Source organism: Nomia melanderi, chromosome 5, assembly GCF_051020985.1.
Source record: "Nomia melanderi isolate GNS246 chromosome 5, iyNomMela1, whole genome shotgun sequence".
NCBI lineage: Eukaryota > Metazoa > Arthropoda > Insecta > Hymenoptera > Halictidae > Nomia > Nomia melanderi.
In genome coordinates, this window is record NC_135003.1 from 16379302 (window position 1) to 16399293 (window position 19992).

The following is a 19992-nucleotide window of genomic DNA, read 5'->3' on the forward strand; positions in this document are numbered from 1 at the left end:
TTCGCGAACGCGAATGTTATAGCATTCAATTTCATTGTGATGCAAAATATAGGCTTAATTTTTGGAAATTATCATGCACTTTAACCCTCGGAGTACGGCGTTCTTCCTATTTTCGCGGTTCATTACAATTTTTTGACGATTAATCTCGACAATAAATTTCCCGCGACAGAACGAATCATTCGATCAACAGGTGAACGATATCGTATCCTAACAACATCTCTCGTAATGGAATATAATCGATATCCCAGCGGAATATTTCACTCGATTACAGGAACGAGATTAAAACGTAATTGCGTGATGTGTCGAGTGTGCGAGATCCGCGGAATAGATTTCTGCGCGCGAAATTCGAGGGAGGCGCCGATAATAAACTTGATCGGCGATGGTGCAGTCGAATAACGAATAACGAGAATTCGATGTATATACAGTGTAAAATATTTATTAATATTAAATATAATACTGTAATTAATACTGTAATATTAATAATATTATATAATATTGTTTAATATTTATTTATTTATATTTACTTATTCAAGAATATTTGAGAGTCACTGAAATGTTACCTTTAAATGGTACAAATGAATACTACAAATAAATATAGAAAAAATTGAATACGACAGATGAATACTACAAATAAATGTAGAAACAATTGAATATTACAAATAAATATAGAAAAAATTGAATACTACAAATGAATATAGAAAAAATTGAATATTACAAATAAATATAGAAAAAATTGAATACTACAAATAAATATAGAAAAAATTGTTAAAACAGGAAGAAGCTGCAATAAAATGGAACGTCGAGTCTGACCGGACTGCCAAGGGTTAAAGTGTTAAAGCCTTCGCGGAGGTAAAGATCCAGAAACGATCGAGGGAATTTTTGAACGCCACTGTATATTAAAGCCCGGCTTAATTTTAGATATACTGACCGGTTTGCGTGCAGGGGCGGTCACGGTATTTGGGAATCTCGCGGGACGATTTATCTCCCTCCGGGTTTTCGCGGGGCTGCACCGATAAATCACGTAAAAGCCACGAATTTTCCCGGCGGTCTGTCCCGTTGACGTTCGATACGATTCAGTGATCCAGAAGTTTTTGCGCGGAACGTGTAACCCGATTATCGGACTGCGGATCTTTACGCGGAATCAACGTTTTTTCGGAACACGCGTGGGAAAATCGAATTATCTCAGGTCCCGTTTTTGTGGCGGTGTGATTAGGACTTATTCGTTGTAGATATCTAGAGTTTCCCTTGTCGAATTGTCTTATTTGTAGTTAATATGGTATTGTTGAAGGGTGGTGAACAACGTTTGTATTTTGTTATGGAATTTTATTCGAATTAAGGTGGAGGGCACCGGTGATTGACCTGGTATCGGTGACCATTTTTTAGGAGAATGTGAGATAAGGTTTTTAGAAGTAATCTTTGCGAGTTGTTATGTGGTTGAATTGAATTTTATTATGGAATTGAGTTGAATTTTGTTATGAAACTGAATACTATTTTATTATGAAAATTGAATTGAATTTTACTACAAAAATGAATTGAATTTTATTATGAAATTGAATTGAATTTTGTTATGAAAGTGAATTGAATTTTGTTATGAAAGTGAATACTATTGTATTATGAAAATTGAACTGAATTTTACTATAAAATTGAATTGACTTTATTATGGAATTGAACTGAATTTTACTATAAAACTGAATTGAATTTCACTATAAAACTGAACTGAATTTTCTATAAGAATTGAATTTCACTACAAAACTGAACTGAATTTTCTATAAGAATTGAATTTGACTGTAAAACTGAACTGCATTTTACTACAAAACTGAACTGAATCTTCCATAAAAATTCAATTTTACTATAAAACCGAATAGCATTTTCTTACAAAATCTAAATAGAATTTCACTACAAAACACATTTTACTATAAAATCCTCTATGCGTCAAATCGTCGCATTCCCCGAGCCCAGCGTTAAACGTGGGGGCCACGGAGAACGACGCAGCGGAAGACGCCGTGGCATTAAAAAGGGGAAAAAAGGAAAGAAAGGGAAACTGTCGTTTCCTTCCATAAGTTTACAGGATCCGGGGGTGCGCGTGCGTGGGAGCCAGCCTCGATCAATGTGTAGGAATTGTTACGGGGAAAACGGAGACCACATGGAGTCGCGGAAATTTTTCCCCTCTTTGCCACCCGTCGTTTCTGATTTCGAATTCAAAGATATTTTCCAACTTCTCGTTCGCGGTTCTTCGATCGACGGCTTCTCGACAGGTGAATCGAATAAGTTGCCGCCTCGAATCACGGATACACGGAACGTCTCGGAAGGATTCGTGGCCGCCTCCTTTGAATTATTCAAATCGAGCAAATATCAGGATCCGAGGAAACAGAACGCTTTTTCATAATGAAACGAAATTTTCCTCTCGGAAGATTTTCTAAACGTCGAACCGTTGTGCCAAGTACACAGATGATTCTGGATTATAGGAATTATGAATTAATTACCTTTGACACTAGAACTACCGAGCACTTAGCCAGTTAACTGTGTTTGACGAGTATACGCGTCATCTTAAAATTCTCAACTCTGGTCGATACGGCTGCTTTGTCAGTAATTTATTGGAAAAATAGAAAAATTCTAAGCATATGTTATGCTTATAGTTCTTTTTAAGTGTGATAGTTGATTACAAAGTAATACATATATTTGTTGAATCATTTCTCTTCGAAGACCAGCTTCCTATCTACCAATCATAAATATCACTGAATCTACGTGAATTCGAGTGAATTCCAAAGGTTAATCATTGACAATAATAAGGTGATATTCAGTTTATATTTAACACTATTTCTACTTGAAATTGTTTGACTAATTAATTCATTCCTCTGCACCTCACTCTTCCAAATACATTTCATCTCACCAAAACGTCGCCATTAAAGGGTTAAACTCCTGTTTCCTAAGATATCCCACGAAAATTCATACAATTTTGCATCGTTTCTATAACGCGATACGCATACTATGTTCCAATTATGCAATAATTGGATTACATGTAACGAGAATTAATTGAACGAGACCGCGGGGAAATCTGTAAAAATTCTGTGCGTCGTTCCGAACGCCCCTCCAATAAAGTGATTTTCCAGATGACGGTATTATGGTGGCCATAGTATCAATTACACGCTGGTTACCCCTTAACGGCCGCATAAATTCGCCGATATCGAGTACGAAACCACTTGAACACGACGGATATAGAATGGCCGTCCCGGCCGCGTTCGTGACTCGGACGCGCGAATGCGTCACTCGAAACGACCGCGCGGAATATTCTTCTTTGAATTACGAGCAGCCCGCGTCGGCTACTTTAACGGTTCGGTTCGATCGGGAACAAAATTCCACTGTATCGAACACTGTGCTACGCGGGTAGCTAACGAGCGAACAGATGCAGCTCGATCTTCGCAGTGGGAATTGCGGTGGCACGGTTTCGTGCTCAATCTCTTGCCAGATGAATCTGGTTGATCCGGAAGATGATGATATAGTACAACTGTTTGTTATCGAAATGAATATATTCGTTAGGTTATTGAAAATAAGTAAATAATAATATATTCAATGGGTTATTAGAAATGAATAGATAATAATCTCTTGCTAGATGAATCTGGTTGATCCGGAAGATGATGATATCGTACGACTGTTTGTCATCGAAATGAATATATTGTGTTCGTTATTTAACAGATTATTTTCAATTTCTTCAGACATTCGATATGGTATTCAAGTGAAATTATTTATTTTCAAGATCATTTCGAATACTCCATGCTTTTAAAATATTGATAATTGCAAAACAAGAATATTTTCAATTTCTTCAGACATTCGTTATAGTATTCAAGTGAAATTATTTATTTCCAAGATCATTTCGAATACTCCATGCTTTTAAAATATCGATAATTGCAAAACAAGAATATCGAAACCAGTGATTTCGACTGGTACGGTAGTTCTAGTGTTAATCGGGGATTCATAGACGAAAAGGGACTGTTTTCCCAGCAAGCTTTCAACAAGCCCGACATTCCGGAGACGTGCCACGTGACAGACAGAGGCGGAGCGCGACGATTGACGAGCGACACGGAAGCGCCATTAGAATATCCGTAACTCTTCGACAGTTTGTCGGACGAGGCGTCAGTAGTAGCGTAGTAGAATTAGTCCGTCGTAAACGGCACGCATTTCTACTACTGTCCGTCCGCTGGTTGACGGCCGGCGCGACAAGAGTGGTCACTCGTTGAGTACGTTATTTATAATTTTCATTGGCTACTTGTGACCGTATTGACGAATAACAGTTGGAGACCGGACAATTCAAAGCAATCTTGAAGACTCAAATTTGTGAATGCTTCAAATGTTTCTTGAGAACGTAGGTATTGATTGTTAGAAGTGTTTATAGCTATGAATATGAAGGCATCTGATCAATTTTGTGAGATGAATTGTTAAGTTACTGTTGTATGAAAGTAGCGATGGAGATGATATGTTCAGTGTATTTGAAAATGTTATGATGTAATGAATTAGTCAGTCTTGAAAGTTGATTGTGTAGTAAGGGGAAAGTAATTGTTATTTTTTAGTGGGAAGGAATAATAGTAAGAAAATAATGAGAAGTAAATAGTGAGAATAGAAAAATAGTAAGAAGTAGATGACAAGAATAGGAAAATTATAAGCGTAGAAAAATAATAAGAAATAGATAATAAGAATAGAGAAATTATAAGCATAGGAAAATTATAAGCATAGAAAAATTATAAGCATAGAAAAATTATAAGAATAGAAAAATTATAAGCATAGAAAAATAATAAGAAGTAGATAATAAGAACAGAAAATAATAAGAATAATAAGACTAATTCCTACTTCTAAACGAAACAACTGATACATTTACCATACAACTGTTACCTTCATTTAAAAATACGAATTATTCCGTTGACTGAGAACCACTGGGAGGGGAGTGGCCATCGGAGCACCGGCGATTGGCGGTGGCGACGGAGTGGGGGAGGGGAGAGCTCGTCAAGGAACGCTTAATGACGCTTCACACTTGAAAATATAGGGCGTAGCGACAGTAGCCAATAAATTTCTCGGTTTACGAGTTTTTACTATTCTCCTTTTTCTCCACCCCCGTACCGTCTTTCGTCTCTTTTGCTTTTCTTTCTCCCCCGGTTTTTCGCTCGGTCCTTTTTATTTCGGACCACCTCGACGCTGTCGCGTTGTCGCGTGCACGGGCACCGCGGCGCGTCAACTTCCTCGCCTCCGTTATTTTCGTTTCTCGTCGCTGAACGTTCGACATACGGTCCGATGAAGCTTTCTCGAAATTTCCAAATTACCGTATTCCCGTTTCATTGGTTTCGTTTCGATTTGTTGCAGAGACCTGACGAACAACAACATAACAGACATTCCAGTCCGTGCCTTCCAGCGAATTTCCAGTCTTGAAGTGTTGTAAGTCGTTTGTTTATTTAATATAGGTTACTTCACTTAATTACTCGGGTTCGTAGTTGTTTGAGGTTGTTGACGATTGTGATTGTTACTGAGTGTATTCGATTTTCTACTCGGCACTGGAGTCATTGAGTTCAGTGAGTAGTTTACTTAATTTATAGTCCTGTTTATGGTTGGTTATTTATTTTACTTAAAATAGTGTGAACTACTCAGTTTACTCAATCTACTCAGTAAACATTCATCAAGATTCTATTCAGTAATCGTTCATCAAAATTCTATTTGCTAATCGTTCACTAAAATTCTATTCACCAATCATTTATCAGAATTCTATTTACTAATCATTCACCAAGATTCTATTCAGAAACCATTCATCAAGGTTCTATTCAGTAATCACTCACCAAGGTTCTATTCACTAACCATTCACCAAGATTCTATTCAGTAAATATTCACCAAGATTCCATTCATTTCTCAGTTACTCTCACTACTTTCTCCGCATTTCCCCCTATTTACTCAGTCTACTCTCCCTGAGTAGACATTACTCATACCTCCAACCTTTGCTTCTTATTCCTCCCAGATTCGAAAATTCCATTCCAATTCTCCCAAAAAATAATGCAAGCAAATCTTCACAATTAACCGCTTTCACCTTTCTCTACATTTTTCAGATTACTCCGACGAAATCACTTGCACACGATCGCCGACGATGCATTCGCGAACTTGACGAGCCTTCGAGTATTGTGAGTGTCCCGCCCCAGAATAAACAAATCGAACGCACGAGACAAATAACGCACTGTCGTTGCGGCAACATGTTAGATCGTTTATGTCTCTCTCTCTCTCTCTATCTATCTTTTTTTTCCTTTTTTTCTACTTTGGTTCCGTAACGGAGGCCAGAAACGGTCCGCGACCGTTTAAAAATTGTAATTCTTGTCTGCTTTGTAGGGAGCTCGATGACAATTATTTAACAAAAATTCCGACCGCGATCGTAAACCTCTCTGGCCTTGAAGACCTGTAAGTGTGCATCGATTAAGTAAAATGTAATTTGACAACTTTTTTTTACAATCCTATGCAAACCACTTCTTTCCCTACAATCGTATCGTTTCGCTCGTTTCCACGGAATGCTCGGATCGTTGTCCCGGCACTCGATCCCGTATCTTTTTCTCTTTTTAATCGTCTTCTCTCTCATTCGATCGCGTTCACGCTGTGAAACAGTTCGTCGCAGGAAATCGTCCGTCACCGTTCCATCGGAACGTACCACCGCCATTTTGCGTTTATGTTTACGTCACGAATAAAATCAATTCAATAGAAAAATTATACTTATATAATATGCTTACAAAAAGTGATCTAGTTTCATTGTGTTCCAATTGAATATTGGAAATGTAATGCTTCAACTTCTCCACAAATTAGAAGATCAAAGTGCTCCCAATAGTTCCAAAGGTAACGCAAAATGGCGGTGACGAGGAACTCGTGAAATATACAGGGTGTCCACGTAACTGAGCTGAATTGTAAACCTTAGAATTATACAACAGGTAAACTCAAATTTTCTTTATCAATAATTAAGTAATTTCGTATACTGCATTGTTTGTTATGTTCTAAAGTTTGGCCCAAATTACGTCACTCTCGTATATACCTATATATATATATATACAGTATACAGTGCTATATATAATAAATCCGCGAGCAAGACATTCTATACACGGAAAATCTCCTTCTTTTGTTCTCTTGTTTCTCCAACGTAGAAGAGGAAGCAAAGAAAATCGTATCCGTTTATGTTCCGTCCGATTCCGTAGGTCCCTGTCGAACAACAAGATCGAGACGCTCGACGGACGAGTCTTTCAGCGAGTCACTAATCTGTTGTCGCTGGATCTACGCGGGAATCCCATCAAGAAGATCCACGAGGACGCTTTTCGGAATCTTCGGAAGCTTCGTAAGCTGTGAGTACGAAAACGTCTTCCCTTTTCCAAAGACAATCGCTTATTTGCGCCGTTTGTGAACTTAACTGATTAATTTCACCTCGTTTCGAATTTTAATATTATTTTGCCATAGAATATCAGAACTTGTCTAGAACTTCCCAGCAACCGAATTGGCTTTTTCTAATTTTCCTATAGAAACGTGTATCTTCTAAGATTTCGACGAATTTATCATTCTGTTCGCGAAAAGAATATCTTCGATAATCCCTCGGAGAATGATTTGTCATCGTTTCAATATTTCAACGAGAAGAAGTCTAGTGTTAATACCGTAACAGTCGCATCCGCGCGAAAGCCGTAAAGTGTGAGCACAGCCGAGGTTGAGAGCCACTGGCTCAGCCGGTGGCCGAAGAACAGCCAGCGAAGCGATTCTGGTTATCCGTACTCGAGGAAAAATTTGAATGTTACCGTCTTCTTCCTCTCGTGACGTCCTCTCCGACGCGGAGAGCCAGCTCGCGTCCGATTCGGGACGCGAGAGCGCACGAAACGGAGGCGCCGTTCGGGGATAAGCTGCTAAAGAGGAGCTTATCGAGATCAGGCCGGAGATATTAGTCCGTAACGATCTCCCCGTAATGTGTTTCAGGATCCTCTCGAACTTGAAGGAGTTGCGGATATTCCCGAATCTAAATGGGACACGATCGTTGGAGGTGCTGAGATTAGACCGGGCCCAAATCACGAACGTTCCGGCGAACTTGTGCGAGCAGTGCCCAAGATTGAAGAGTCTGTGAGTAGTCGAACGATATCGTAGATCTTCGGGTTGTTGTGTTTCGAAGCTTGAATCTGTGTTTCGGTCTTCTCTGTTTCAGCGATCTGAAGTCGAACTATCTGCCCGAGATGCCGGATTTGCGGAACTGCAGCGAGCTGAGAGTTCTGTGAGTAACATTGTCCTTTATACTGAGCTCGTTTGCTCTTTGATCTGTGGGTTATTCGTTGTACTTAATACTTGTTACTCATTCTACTCACCAGGTATCGGAGTAATTAGTTTTTCAGTACTTACTATATTTATACTTACTTACTTGCTCGTTTCATTCGCTATTTATTCTACTGCTCATTATTCGTTCTACTGACTGCTCCGTTACTGCTCATTTTATTCATTGCTCGTCCAACTCATTCGCTATTTATTCTACTATTCACTATTCATTCGACTGACTACTCAATTACTACTCACTTCATTCACTGCTCACTGAATACTTGCTCCCAGCTTGCCACATGTTAAGACAAGATCGTCACGATAACGAGGATTCGTGTTGCACAGGGACCTAGCCAGTAATCAGATCTCCTCGTTACTGGACGAGCAGTTCCGAGGGCTGAACCTGCTGCACGATCTCCTCCTGTCGAACAACAAGCTGAGGGTCATTTCCAGCGACACGTTCGTCGGGCTGCCGAGGCTGCAGGTGTTGTAAGTGAAACGTCGCTTGTAACTAGTCCCCCGATGATGGCTCAACGCTATCGTCTTGAAAAAGAGGGTTCGATGTTTCAGAGACCTGGAGAGCAATTACATCGAGTACATACACCCGGACGCCTTCAAGGAGACCAAGCACCTGGAAGACCTGTAAGTTCCTCGGTCACGATATAATTGTTAAAGATGATCGATACTTGACCTGTATATTAACCCTTTGCACTCGGAAGTATTTTAAAATTGGAAATAACTCCAATTGCTCGGTAGTTTTAGTATTAATTACTTGAACAGCAAGAGATCAGCGCGTGGTTTCCCTTTTTTCTATTAATTAAGCAATTGATATATAATTTATCTTTGTCTCTCGAAGGTTTCGCACATTTCAAAGAATCTTCGTCCGAATGGTTTAGTTTGACTGACAATCGCAGCGTTAACAAAACGCACCAGAAGAGTCACGACGATAAACGGATTGAATTTTCCAAAAATGTTACAGAAACCTAGGAAATAATGTGTTCCCAGCGCTGCCAACGTTAGGGCTGTCCGGTCTTCTGCACCTGAAGACGTTCAATAACCCCGCGCTCAGGGAGTTCCCCTCGCCGGAACGGTTCCCCAGGGTGCAGACCATGGTGCTCTCGTACGCGTACCATTGTTGCTCGTTTCTCTCCATCGAGGTGGAGGAGCCGGTCACGAAATCCTCCGTTCAAGAGTCAATCCTCTTCCCGACCGACAACGAGTTCGACATGAGCCTATGGAACTCGAGCTTCTCCGATATCTGGCCTCAGCTGAGTAAGTCGCCGGTCGTCTTCGATCGACGCCATTGATGCATCATCGTACACGAGACTCTTCGCCACACGAAATACAAATATCCGTGGAGTCGTTAACACGTTCCGTGTCATGAAAATGTCGCTTATATTTTGCTTACGAAATATTTTCCCATAGAGTTTCTCTTTTTGTAGCAACGAACAGCAGGAACGATTATGAATTATTCGCTACAATGTTTGCATTACAGTATTGTCAACTTGGTTACATTATTAAACGTTTTCATTTCGCATCGGTTATCTTGTACGTTACGATTGTTTTCTAATCATTCAGAAGCGTCAATCAGCAGTGACTGACGTGGCGCTTAACGTGTTAACGAATCTCCATCAGCCGGATTTCCTCTTTCTACATTCGGAATTCAGCTAGTCTGTTGCTTGTTTCCTTTGAAACTTGACATTTACCTAATTCCTGAGTTGACGCTTGTTTCCTTTTTAAATCTGAAATTCCGCTAATTCCCCGGTTGTTGCTTATTCTGTTTACTTTGAAATTTAGCCAGCCTTTTAGTTTGAAGTTTCACGTGTCCCTTAATTGCTGCTTGTCTCCATTTGATTCCTCGCATATTTGATTCGCGGGCTGCCCGACACTTAATTGCTGCAAAGCCGCGCGCGAGAATCCGACAATTGGAAATTTTCAAGCGGTCCACGAAATTTCGACTTGCTTCTTTTGATAATTTCGCTTTTCGCTGGGAGAATCGTTCATACTGGAACACACAGACTCATACGTGACACAGAAACATCTCAGACATCTCTCACCCCATGATCTTCAGCTCTTCAACCCCGATACTTTGCAGCACTGAAGTGATGACGTTTGTTTAGATAACATGACCGACAAATTCAGCTCGCGAATAAATGAACTTTGGGCTAACTTTGGTTCAGATTTTACGTACCCTGGTAACCTGCCCTCATATGTTGAGGATTATTTTGAAGAGCAGAACAGCCGCGTCACGCTGCCAGCGCGAACGCTGCCGTCGCACGTTCAGTGCCTGCCTCAACCAGGTACGTTTCATGTATTTTATACAAACGTGTAAGTTTATAATGTATAATCTCTAAGTTCTAAATGTATGATTCCAGGTCCCTTTCTGCCATGTCAAGATTTATTCGACTGGTGGACGCTGCGTTGCGGAGTATGGGTAGTTTTTCTGCTCGCCATGCTCGGCAATGGCACGGTCGTTTTCGTCTTAATATTCTCCAGGAGCAAGATGGACGTTCCCCGGTTCCTGGTTTGCAACCTGGCTGCAGCGGATTTTTTTATGGGCATATATTTAGGTCAGTCGTAAGTCGTTGAGGGCTAAACATAGCGCAGCTAGAAGCATAACATATTCATGCGCACTAAACGTCGAAAACGGTGGACATTAAACGCTTAATAACCATCGACCAAGGATTTTAGAATGCAGGTGTTAAACGCGCTACTACTAGACACCCCAGAGATAAAATCGGTTGATAAGTTAGATCCCTGCGCAGAGTTAACCCTTAGCACTCCAGATGGTTTTGTAATCTATCAGCAACTGCAACTAATTGTTATAGTTTCCATAGCGAAATTGAAAAATGCTACAACATTTCTTAGATCTTTTATTTTCCTTCTTACTGCAAGATTTGGATGTGTGGAAAATTTGATAATCCTGGGGTAGCTTTTATAAAATACATTCAAATATTTAATATAACTGGTGCAATATTGGAGCCTACAGAGTTCAAAGGGTTAACTGTCTTTTTGAAATTGCTCTGTAGAAACTTCAACAATCACTGAGACCTCAGTTAGTCAGCAATTCAGTTTGTGTATTGCTGAATCAGTCTCTATAGTACTTTCTCAGAGAAGCATCTGTTATCTGCTGAATAACTGGGAGAAATCTTATAAGTGGATCTTCATGCAAATTTATATTTTCAACTGTCATAAGTATTCAACTGTCTTAAGACAAATGTCATAAGAAACACTCAACCTCAGATACTTCACATATTCTCTCGTATCCTGTGCATCCAACTCTAATAAGATCCACAATCTCCTTACCTGCATCATAATCCACTACCACTCATGCTTCCAGGTCTCCTAGCAGTAGTGGACGCGTCAACGTTAGGCGAGTTCCGGATGTACGCGATCCCCTGGCAAACATCAGCGGGCTGCCAGCTAGCGGGCTTCCTAGGCGTGCTGAGTTCGGAACTCAGCGTGTACACCCTAGCAGTGATCACACTGGAGCGTAACTACGCGATAACTCACGCGATGCACCTGAACAAGCGTCTCTCCCTGAAGCACGCGGGCTACATCATGACAGTCGGCTGGTGTTTCGCGCTGTCGATGGCCACCCTTCCGCTGATCGGCGTCTCGGACTACCGCAAGTTCGCCATCTGCCTGCCGTTCGAGACGACCGGCAACGCCGCGCTGGCGTACGTGATCTTCCTGATGCTGATCAACGGCGTGGCGTTCCTGATCCTGATGGGCTGCTACCTGAAGATGTACTGCGCGATCCGCGGCTCGCAGGCGTGGAACTCGAACGACTCGCGCATCGCCAAGCGGATGGCGCTGTTAGTGTTCACGGACTTCCTCTGCTGGTCCCCCATAGCGTTCTTCTCCCTGACCGCGACGTTCGGGTTGCAGCTGGTGTCCCTAGAACAGGCGAAGGTGTTCGCGGTGTTCGTCCTGCCGCTGAACTCCTGCTGCAACCCGTTCCTCTACGCGATCCTCACCAAGCAGTTCAAGAAGGACTGCGTGCTGATCTGCAAGGCGATCGAGGAGTCCAGGGTGACTAGGGGGATCGGCAGGTGCAGGCACAGCTCGAACTTCAGCAACAGGCAGACGCCGGTGAACACTAACAGCCTGATGGACCGCTCGTCCAGGGACAATCAGACGCCGTGCGCGTGCAACTCGAGGCTGCTCGAGACTGGTCAGTGCTCCGGCTACCGGCGATGGGGCACGGGCATCCTGTGGCCATGCGCGAAGGACACCAGGCCGCGACACACCAGGAGCGACCAGTACGCCTACCAGATCGCCGAGATCCAGCAGAAGCAGCACAAGCGAGCCTCCTCGGTCTACTCCAGCGAGAACTTCTCCTCGTCGCGCTCGGACTCCTGGCGGCAGACCCACCACTGCGGCATACCGCTGCGGCTGCTGGACCCCAAGAGGAGAGCGTCGTCCTGGCTGATCACCAGGAAGCCGTCGCAGGACTCGAACCTCAGCTCGTCGCGCAACGACTCCTCCGGCTCGGCCACCACCGCCAGCACCAGCACGTGGAGGATCTCCAGGTCCAGCGCCTCCTTGGAGATCTCCGCGAGGAACACGCCCAGGCCGGCCAGGTCGAAGCCGAGGCTCACGCGCCAGCTGGCCATCCAAGAGCCAGAGCCACCTGGATCCCCCAGCAGACTGGCGGTCAGGCTACTCGCGACCATACCCTCCGCCGCTGAAACCAGCGACCAACAGGACGACGACAACGCGCAGACCTAGGGAAGGAGTGGGAGAATAGGCGCTGATCAAGGGTTTCAGTATTAAGCGTCCTGACGCGTGCACTGCTGGAGAGTAGAGGATCACTCCCGTTGACCCTGGACAGACTGAGGTTCCTGAGATCGTTGAGACGTTGAGTTGTTCTTGGGTAGCGTTTAGGACATTATTTATTGCCGTGTGGCTGTAGTTGTTCGAAGGCGAATTATAGGAGCGTTGCTGCTCAGTCTCGAGGCTTGATCTTGCTAGGGTTGACAGTGGATAACTGACAGCGGTAGGTTGAGCTAAGTAACGAAGCCAAAATGAGAGCAACGAGAGTCTTCCCGGAAACGACACGAACGATCCGAACTGACAAGTGCAACGATCTCCTACGTTGACCGTCCGTTCGCCAGGCGCCGCCGATGCGTACTGTAGTCACATTCGTTGAACGCCGCCGTGGAAACGGCGCGTGACTTTAACGCGTTAACTGCCGGGGTGCAATCTCTTTGTAAGCGAACCTTTACACTCGTCGTCGTTTGAGGTTATCATTGGACTGAGGATGTTTATACATGTTCACATTTCTTTCTTTTTCTTTAGGTAGGCTTGTTAAATTATTATTTACCTCTACTCTAGTTACTCTTGTATTCTTGTTGGAGTACACTGTGAACGTATAGTACCAACAGTCCAGCGCAAACGTAACGCCATAACAGTTGGGAAAGTAGTCTTGGCACTGGATTCACGGATGTTTGTTGTTAGCTTGTTCTATTATTATTATATTATAATATTATATATATTTATTATTTATATAATATTATATAATAATATATTATTATATATGTTCTACTGTTTATAGAACAATTGATGTTCGTTTAGATTTCTGAAATTAGGTTTAAACGTAGATGACTAGGAGTCATGTTAGCACTGCATTAATCAAAATCGACAGACACTAGCAGATAATGTTTAAAATTCAATGCTCCGTGAATCTAGTGTTAATGCCGAGGATAAACGAGTGTCAACTGCGAGCCAGTGAACTTACTCGTACTGTCAACTTAGCACGTTGAATGCCACATAATGTCAGAGCAAAATACACAAAATGGAAGATATGATGTTAACCCTCTACGGGCCAAACTTTTATTCATGATTATAACAAAATGTATGCAGTACAAAATTGATGAGTATCCACATATGAATACGAATTAACAATGTATTCAATAGCTTCAATAATTTCATCAAAATAAATCAACAAGATGCCAATATACTGATGTGTGACTTTAAAGTTACATGGGCCTACAGAGGGTTAAATCATTGGATCGAATCGCACTATCATTGCACGTTCACCTAGCTGAATGCCTGCGTTAGGTAGCATTTTATTATTATTATTATTATTATTTACTATATAGAAATATTTTATTATTTACAATATAGAAATATTTTCAAATCATTTAATTGAGCTGACTCCGTGGCATTCAACGTGTTAACAGTCGTCCTGAAACTGCCGAAGTATTCTTCAGTATTTTCACTGCCAAAATTGAGGTCCACGAGGACCTCATCAGCATTTCCTTTGGAACGAACCACGGATCTTTCTACAAGTCCAAATATTCAAGAACGTATCTAGGAAAATAGAATTACGATGGAAAATCATTTTCCCTTGAGAATACTCTGAACATCACTAGTCTGAATATCGTCTGTCTTTCTTAGTATCCTGTGCATTCTATGTGCACTTTGAAATTTCCCATGAGCGCATCGGAATCAGTCTAATCGCAATTGAACCAAGGATGTTAACGTGTTAACCTCGCGAATTAACAATACTCGGCGATCACCGACTTAACACGCTACCAGCGTCACATATTTAACAGTCGTAATCCCATATTTTACGCAATGAAAATAAAATGAATGGATATTATTAGAAACGATAAACTACATTATATTTAGGAACTCAGTTTCAGTTTCATCTCTCTAATATTCTGTTTAGATTCATTGGATTGTAAAGAATATAATTAACTCTAATTGCACCACGTGTTTTTATAACGTATCATACCATCAAATTTTAAAAGCTCCAAAGAAACTGTTGGAAATGCAATATAAAATAATGAAAAAATTTAAGGAAAAAGTTCAAATGTGACTCAGAGTCACTGAAACAACCGCTGGTAGCGAACGTTAATTTGACGCGCGTTAATCTAGTTCAAAGAGTCCTGACCGAGGAGAAAGTTTCTCTTGGTAAAAAAAAAAGAGAGAAACGAGAAAGGGATCCTAGACCGGTCAATTGTCTTTCGGAGGTTCACCATAGACGCAGACCTCGGAGGTCGTGTAACTTTAACCCTTAGCAGTCCTGTGTCGAGTCAGTCTCGACATTCCATTTTATCGCAACCTCTACCTTTTAACAATTTTTTCTATATTTATTTGTAGTATCACAATTGTACCATTTAGTGGTAACATTTCAATGACTCCCAAATATTGAATAAATAAATAGAACGTCATGTTAAGCCGTAATCGAATGAACCAACGTCGAAATCTCAAAGTGAGAAGCCAGAAGCACTTCGGACCGCAAAGGGTTAAAGTTCACGTCGAACTTGACGTTCCGTAGAGTTCTCGATTGAGATGTAGAGCGAGTTAAAAGTATTTATTGATAAACTCTAAGGACACACGGTGCGTTTGTTTCTCTTGATTTTGTTCGTTCGCCTTCCGTGAACTCGGAATTCTCACCGGGGAGATGGGGATCAGTCGCTTCGCCCGTTAACAAATTTTTGCGTTTTGCGTTTACCATAAGACTGACGGTTTATACGGTTCGTCCCGGCCAATTTGGTAGTTCTAGCGTTAACTGTCCGACGGTTAATTTATTTTGTAAACGATTTGTTAGTTACCACTGAACTGCGGTTGTCACGCAGAATACCGTGGAGCAATAACTATAGTCATCAATGATTATACCTTGGAACATACATCGACATAGCGTAAGACTGGAATTTTCTCTTATTTTCAATAAATTATGAGCAACAAAGTAGTCGGTTGGACAGTTCAGAAAGAAATAGGGCAAAGGGTGAATGAATCTTAAAGAAACCGCCCTAAAATTATTATTTTTCGCTGGGAATATAAAAATTAGCAGTTGCTGATAGATCACAAAAGGAGTGCTAAGTGTTGATGTCTCCTTCGATTCGTTAATAGCCGACGTTACACTAGATTAACACATCGAACTGAATTTTGTCAGATGCATTAGATATAGAAAGAACAGTAGGGCAATCGTCACGAAGAACTTCGACCGGTTAGTTTCTGTTTTAGTATGAAAATTATTTCGATTGCGTGGAGGTTTCGGTGAATGCTTGTTTGGCAGTCAACGTGTTAATGCCGGTTTAATCATTGTTGCAGCTAGTTGATTGTTAGGTTGCAGGTAGATCGTTTTAGCCTAAAAGAGGATTATAAGATCGTTATACAGAGTGGTGTAATTATTGTCACTTGCCGATTATATTCCATGAAATCGTTTCTGTTGATTATTCCTTGGAATTTGAATACCGATGTAATTGCAATTGAAATTCAAACTTGTTGATGAAATTATTGGAGATAACGCAAGATTTATTTGTGTTCGAGGTGACAATAATTACTGGACCACACTGTAGTGTGCAAATGTTTATATACGCGGTTTTTGCATTTACATAAATGAGAGATGGAGAGGAAGGGAGAGAGAGAGAAAGTGAGAGAGAGAGTGAGAGAGAAAGACGCTCCATAGTATTACCACTTACTGGATCTTAATTCTGTGGTAGGATACGTTCACCCCCTTCGATGCGATCGTTTCCATTGTTCGTTCACAGCGACCGCCGTTTCTTCGTTCGAGCGTGTTTTGCGTGTTGTGTGTCCGGCGCGAACTATTTAATAACGTTTTTCTAATAAAAGGAAAAGAAACCAAGCATCGGAAACGAAGCAGGACTTTGTCGCTTCTCCTACCCCCAACGTCCAATAGAAATCTGCGGAGAGATAGGAATATTATGAAATATTCTTTTAATATTTTAACACCAAAAAATGAATCAGTTCAGACCAAAAATGAATTCTCATTGAGAAACGAGGAATTTTTTAAAAATTTATCCTAGAGTCGAAGATAGGTATTTTAATATTACGTATACTGCGGTTATTTAATTTTAATTGATTTAAACTTTAATTTGAAATATTAAATATTCAACTTCATAGTCACCTGATTCGATGTAACAAAATTAGTGTCGTTTATAATATTAAGTTTCGTATGATGCATCGATAGGTGAGATATTTCTATAAAATAGCTTTGTTTCTTAATTGACGTGTTTTCTCATTACTTCGTTTAAATTATAATTTTCTAGTATTTCTTAGACATTTCTAGCTATCGTTTCATCTTTGGACTATTTTCTAACATATTCTTTAATATTTCTCGTGCAGCGAAGAGAAGCGAAATAATTATTCCCCGTCGATCTCCTTCGTTTTCTCGTAATTCCTTTATTCTCGAAAAATCGGTCTCTCGCGTTACAAGGAAGACTCGCGCTGTCTACCAACGATAATATAACAGAGATAACGGAAATTTGAAGTTTCGTTCGTCCTGATCAGCGCTGGATAAAACATTATTTCATTCGAACACGATAACGAAAATACTTTTGACTTCGCCTCGAAACATTTCGAGCGACTTTGATTCATTTTCTCGGGTTCGTATTTAAAATATTATTTCACATAAACTATATAATATTTAATATTTTAAATAGCAGTTGGGAATTTTATCCAGCTCTGTTCCTTTGATTCGAGCCACAGTCCTTTGAAGCGTTCGTCGAAAGTAAGCAACCAGCGCCATTTTCCGATAAGTATCAGACCACATGCAAACAGCCTTCTCTTTCGCTCTGAACATTTGCAAATTCCACTTACACGATCGGGAATTGTTTAAACTTTGCCCGAGAGCCCTATTAACCCTTTGCGCACGAAGATTCTTTGAAATGTACGAAACCTTCAAGAGATTTGAAGGTTTTGACGCGTTCCGTAAACCTAGTGTTAATCCAAATACTTGCAGAATTAACATTCTGAAATGTTATTCGGTAGTTTCAGTGTTAAATTATTTATCTGTGACTTAGTCTTCCAAATATGAACGTTTCATCGCGTTCGTCCGCAAAGGGTTAAACGACAATCGTTTCTACTCCCGACCCATTAAGTACTCTTCATCCTCGAAACGGACGAACTGCTCTTGCCACGGACCCTCCTCGACACATCGAACTTTCTGTATGAAACAACTCGTAACGCGAGTCCATAAACTCCGCGGTATTCTACTTTAGAATTCGAAATTCTCGACCCACTTCGAGTTTAACCCATTTTGTCCCACGAACAATTGAAACTGTCGATGAAAATAATTCTCTTATTGAAATCTTCAAGAGAATAATATATTTAAGCCTTTTTGACAGCATCGATAAACATCTGTTTAATAAACATGTGTACTAAAAGAAATGAAACGTTTTGCTGCGAATATCGCACGCGAACGAGCATACTGGGGCAAAATGACTTAACGCGAGTGAAACTTTCCGCCGTACAAACACGACTAAATCATCGACTTGGTCCAGTTTACGACCCAGATTACACAGAGTGACCTGTTCAACCCGTTCGGACTGAAATATCTAAATTCGAGCGTGATATGTAACATCGATCGTCGCGGATCTCTGTTCTCTTCTTCGAAGCGGCATGCTAGTTCGGCCACGGCCGCCATCTTGTCGGCGCGACGATTACTCACCCGCCAACGCCTGCCGAGTTTCTCTCTGTTTTTTCGTGGTTCTATCGCTACAGGGGAAGTTCTTCGAGCAATATTTAGGCTCGCTAGTCGCTACTGTTCTAGAAAAAAGGGGAATTTATCAAAAAATCAACGGTTCACACTTAAAAAACGCTGAACGACTGGCGGTCGGGAGTTCGGGATCACCGCGAGTCTCGCGAATGAGAGGATTAAAAGCGGTAATGACGCGGTGTCTCGATGAAAACAGAAGAGAGAAAGGGGAGAAATGAGTCTCCAGAATGGTACTCGACGGGTCAACACGAAGTAAGACACGGGGAACGAAGCTGACACATTTTATTCTCGAACAATGGTCTGATGGTCGGCCCGGTTACACACCCGTCGAACGAGCGAACGATTCGTTATAAAATCTGAAAATTGCACATTACTTTTAACGATCGGTATTGCGTCGAACGAGCCTCGTGGCTCTTGTCCGAGGACGGCACACACGGTTTCGAGGGACGGTCCACGCTCCGACTGTTCCATTTTCATTTTCGTTCTCATCCGCAGAGTCGAATTGCACAGTGTTCTACCATCGGGGGAATGAACTTTCTGTTTACTCGGGGGGAGGAGAACAGGAAGAAAAATTCTAGCGAATGACGAACACGGAAACGTTCGTGGTGCAGAGAACGGCTCAAGGATTACGCTTCGGAGACAAGTTTTCAGTGTGTGTAAACGGTTCACTTTTGAATGGCTCGCGGCCATGTTTGTTCCATCAAGTTAGAAATGTAACGGTTCAACCCTTAACAATCCAGTATCGTCCAACGGTCTTTCAAATATATCCATTCGTATAAATTATTCCTCTAAATGACTTATATATTTATAATCTGTATAATGTAGCATTCATTTTAATATCCAAGATTCCTAATGATCTGTTGGATGTGATCACTTACGATCCAAAAGTAGATTGTTAAGGGTTAAACGAAAAGGCGGGAAGACAGAGAAAATTTACTCTCACCCTCTTCGACCCCAAGAATAGAACTTTCTCGTGAATCTTCCCCTCCCGTCCCTTTTGGAAAAGAAGCATCGTCATCTTCATAAAATCTCGATCGACTGGATCTCGGTAAGCGCATCATCTCTTAGAATACTTTTAAAAACGAGAATCCCTCTCGATCGTTACAACCCCCGCAATTCCTCTAAACCCTTAATCACAATTTCTCCCGTACAACTATCTATTTATAATTGAGCCTAGAAAATCGTTTCGACACCCCCCAACGCGCGATCCACTTTCGGATATCAATTGA

The 19992-nt window shown here is 41.3% G+C and overlaps 1 protein-coding gene across 6 annotated transcripts in view; it reads left to right on the forward strand.

Annotated features, from left to right (window-relative positions):
• The window catches only part of rk (G-protein coupled receptor rickets), a 43132-nt gene extending 26227 nt beyond the window's left edge, over positions 1–16905 (forward strand). For 2 of the 6 annotated variants that reach the window (XM_076367882.1, XM_076367883.1), the window contains 12 exons: positions 5350–5421; positions 6081–6152; positions 6355–6423; positions 7203–7346; positions 7963–8103; positions 8186–8251; positions 8635–8778; positions 8845–8931; positions 9269–9561; positions 10410–10589; positions 10665–10859; positions 11630–16905. In XM_076367882.1, the coding sequence (XP_076223997.1) occupies positions 5350–5421; positions 6081–6152; positions 6355–6423; positions 7203–7346; positions 7963–8103; positions 8186–8251; positions 8635–8778; positions 8845–8931; positions 9269–9561; positions 10410–10589; positions 10665–10859; positions 11630–13023 (2857 nt within the window). In that variant the 3' untranslated portion in view covers positions 13024–16905. Of the gene's footprint in view, positions 1–5349; positions 5422–6080; positions 6153–6354; positions 6450–7202; positions 7347–7962; positions 8104–8185; positions 8252–8634; positions 8779–8844; positions 8932–9268; positions 9562–10409; positions 10590–10664; positions 10860–11629 lie in introns of those variants that run through there. The other 4 variants (XM_076367884.1, XM_031970954.2, XM_076367885.1 and 1 more) reach the window with 4 other exon arrangements.
• Positions 16906–19992: the final 3087 nt, after the last annotated feature.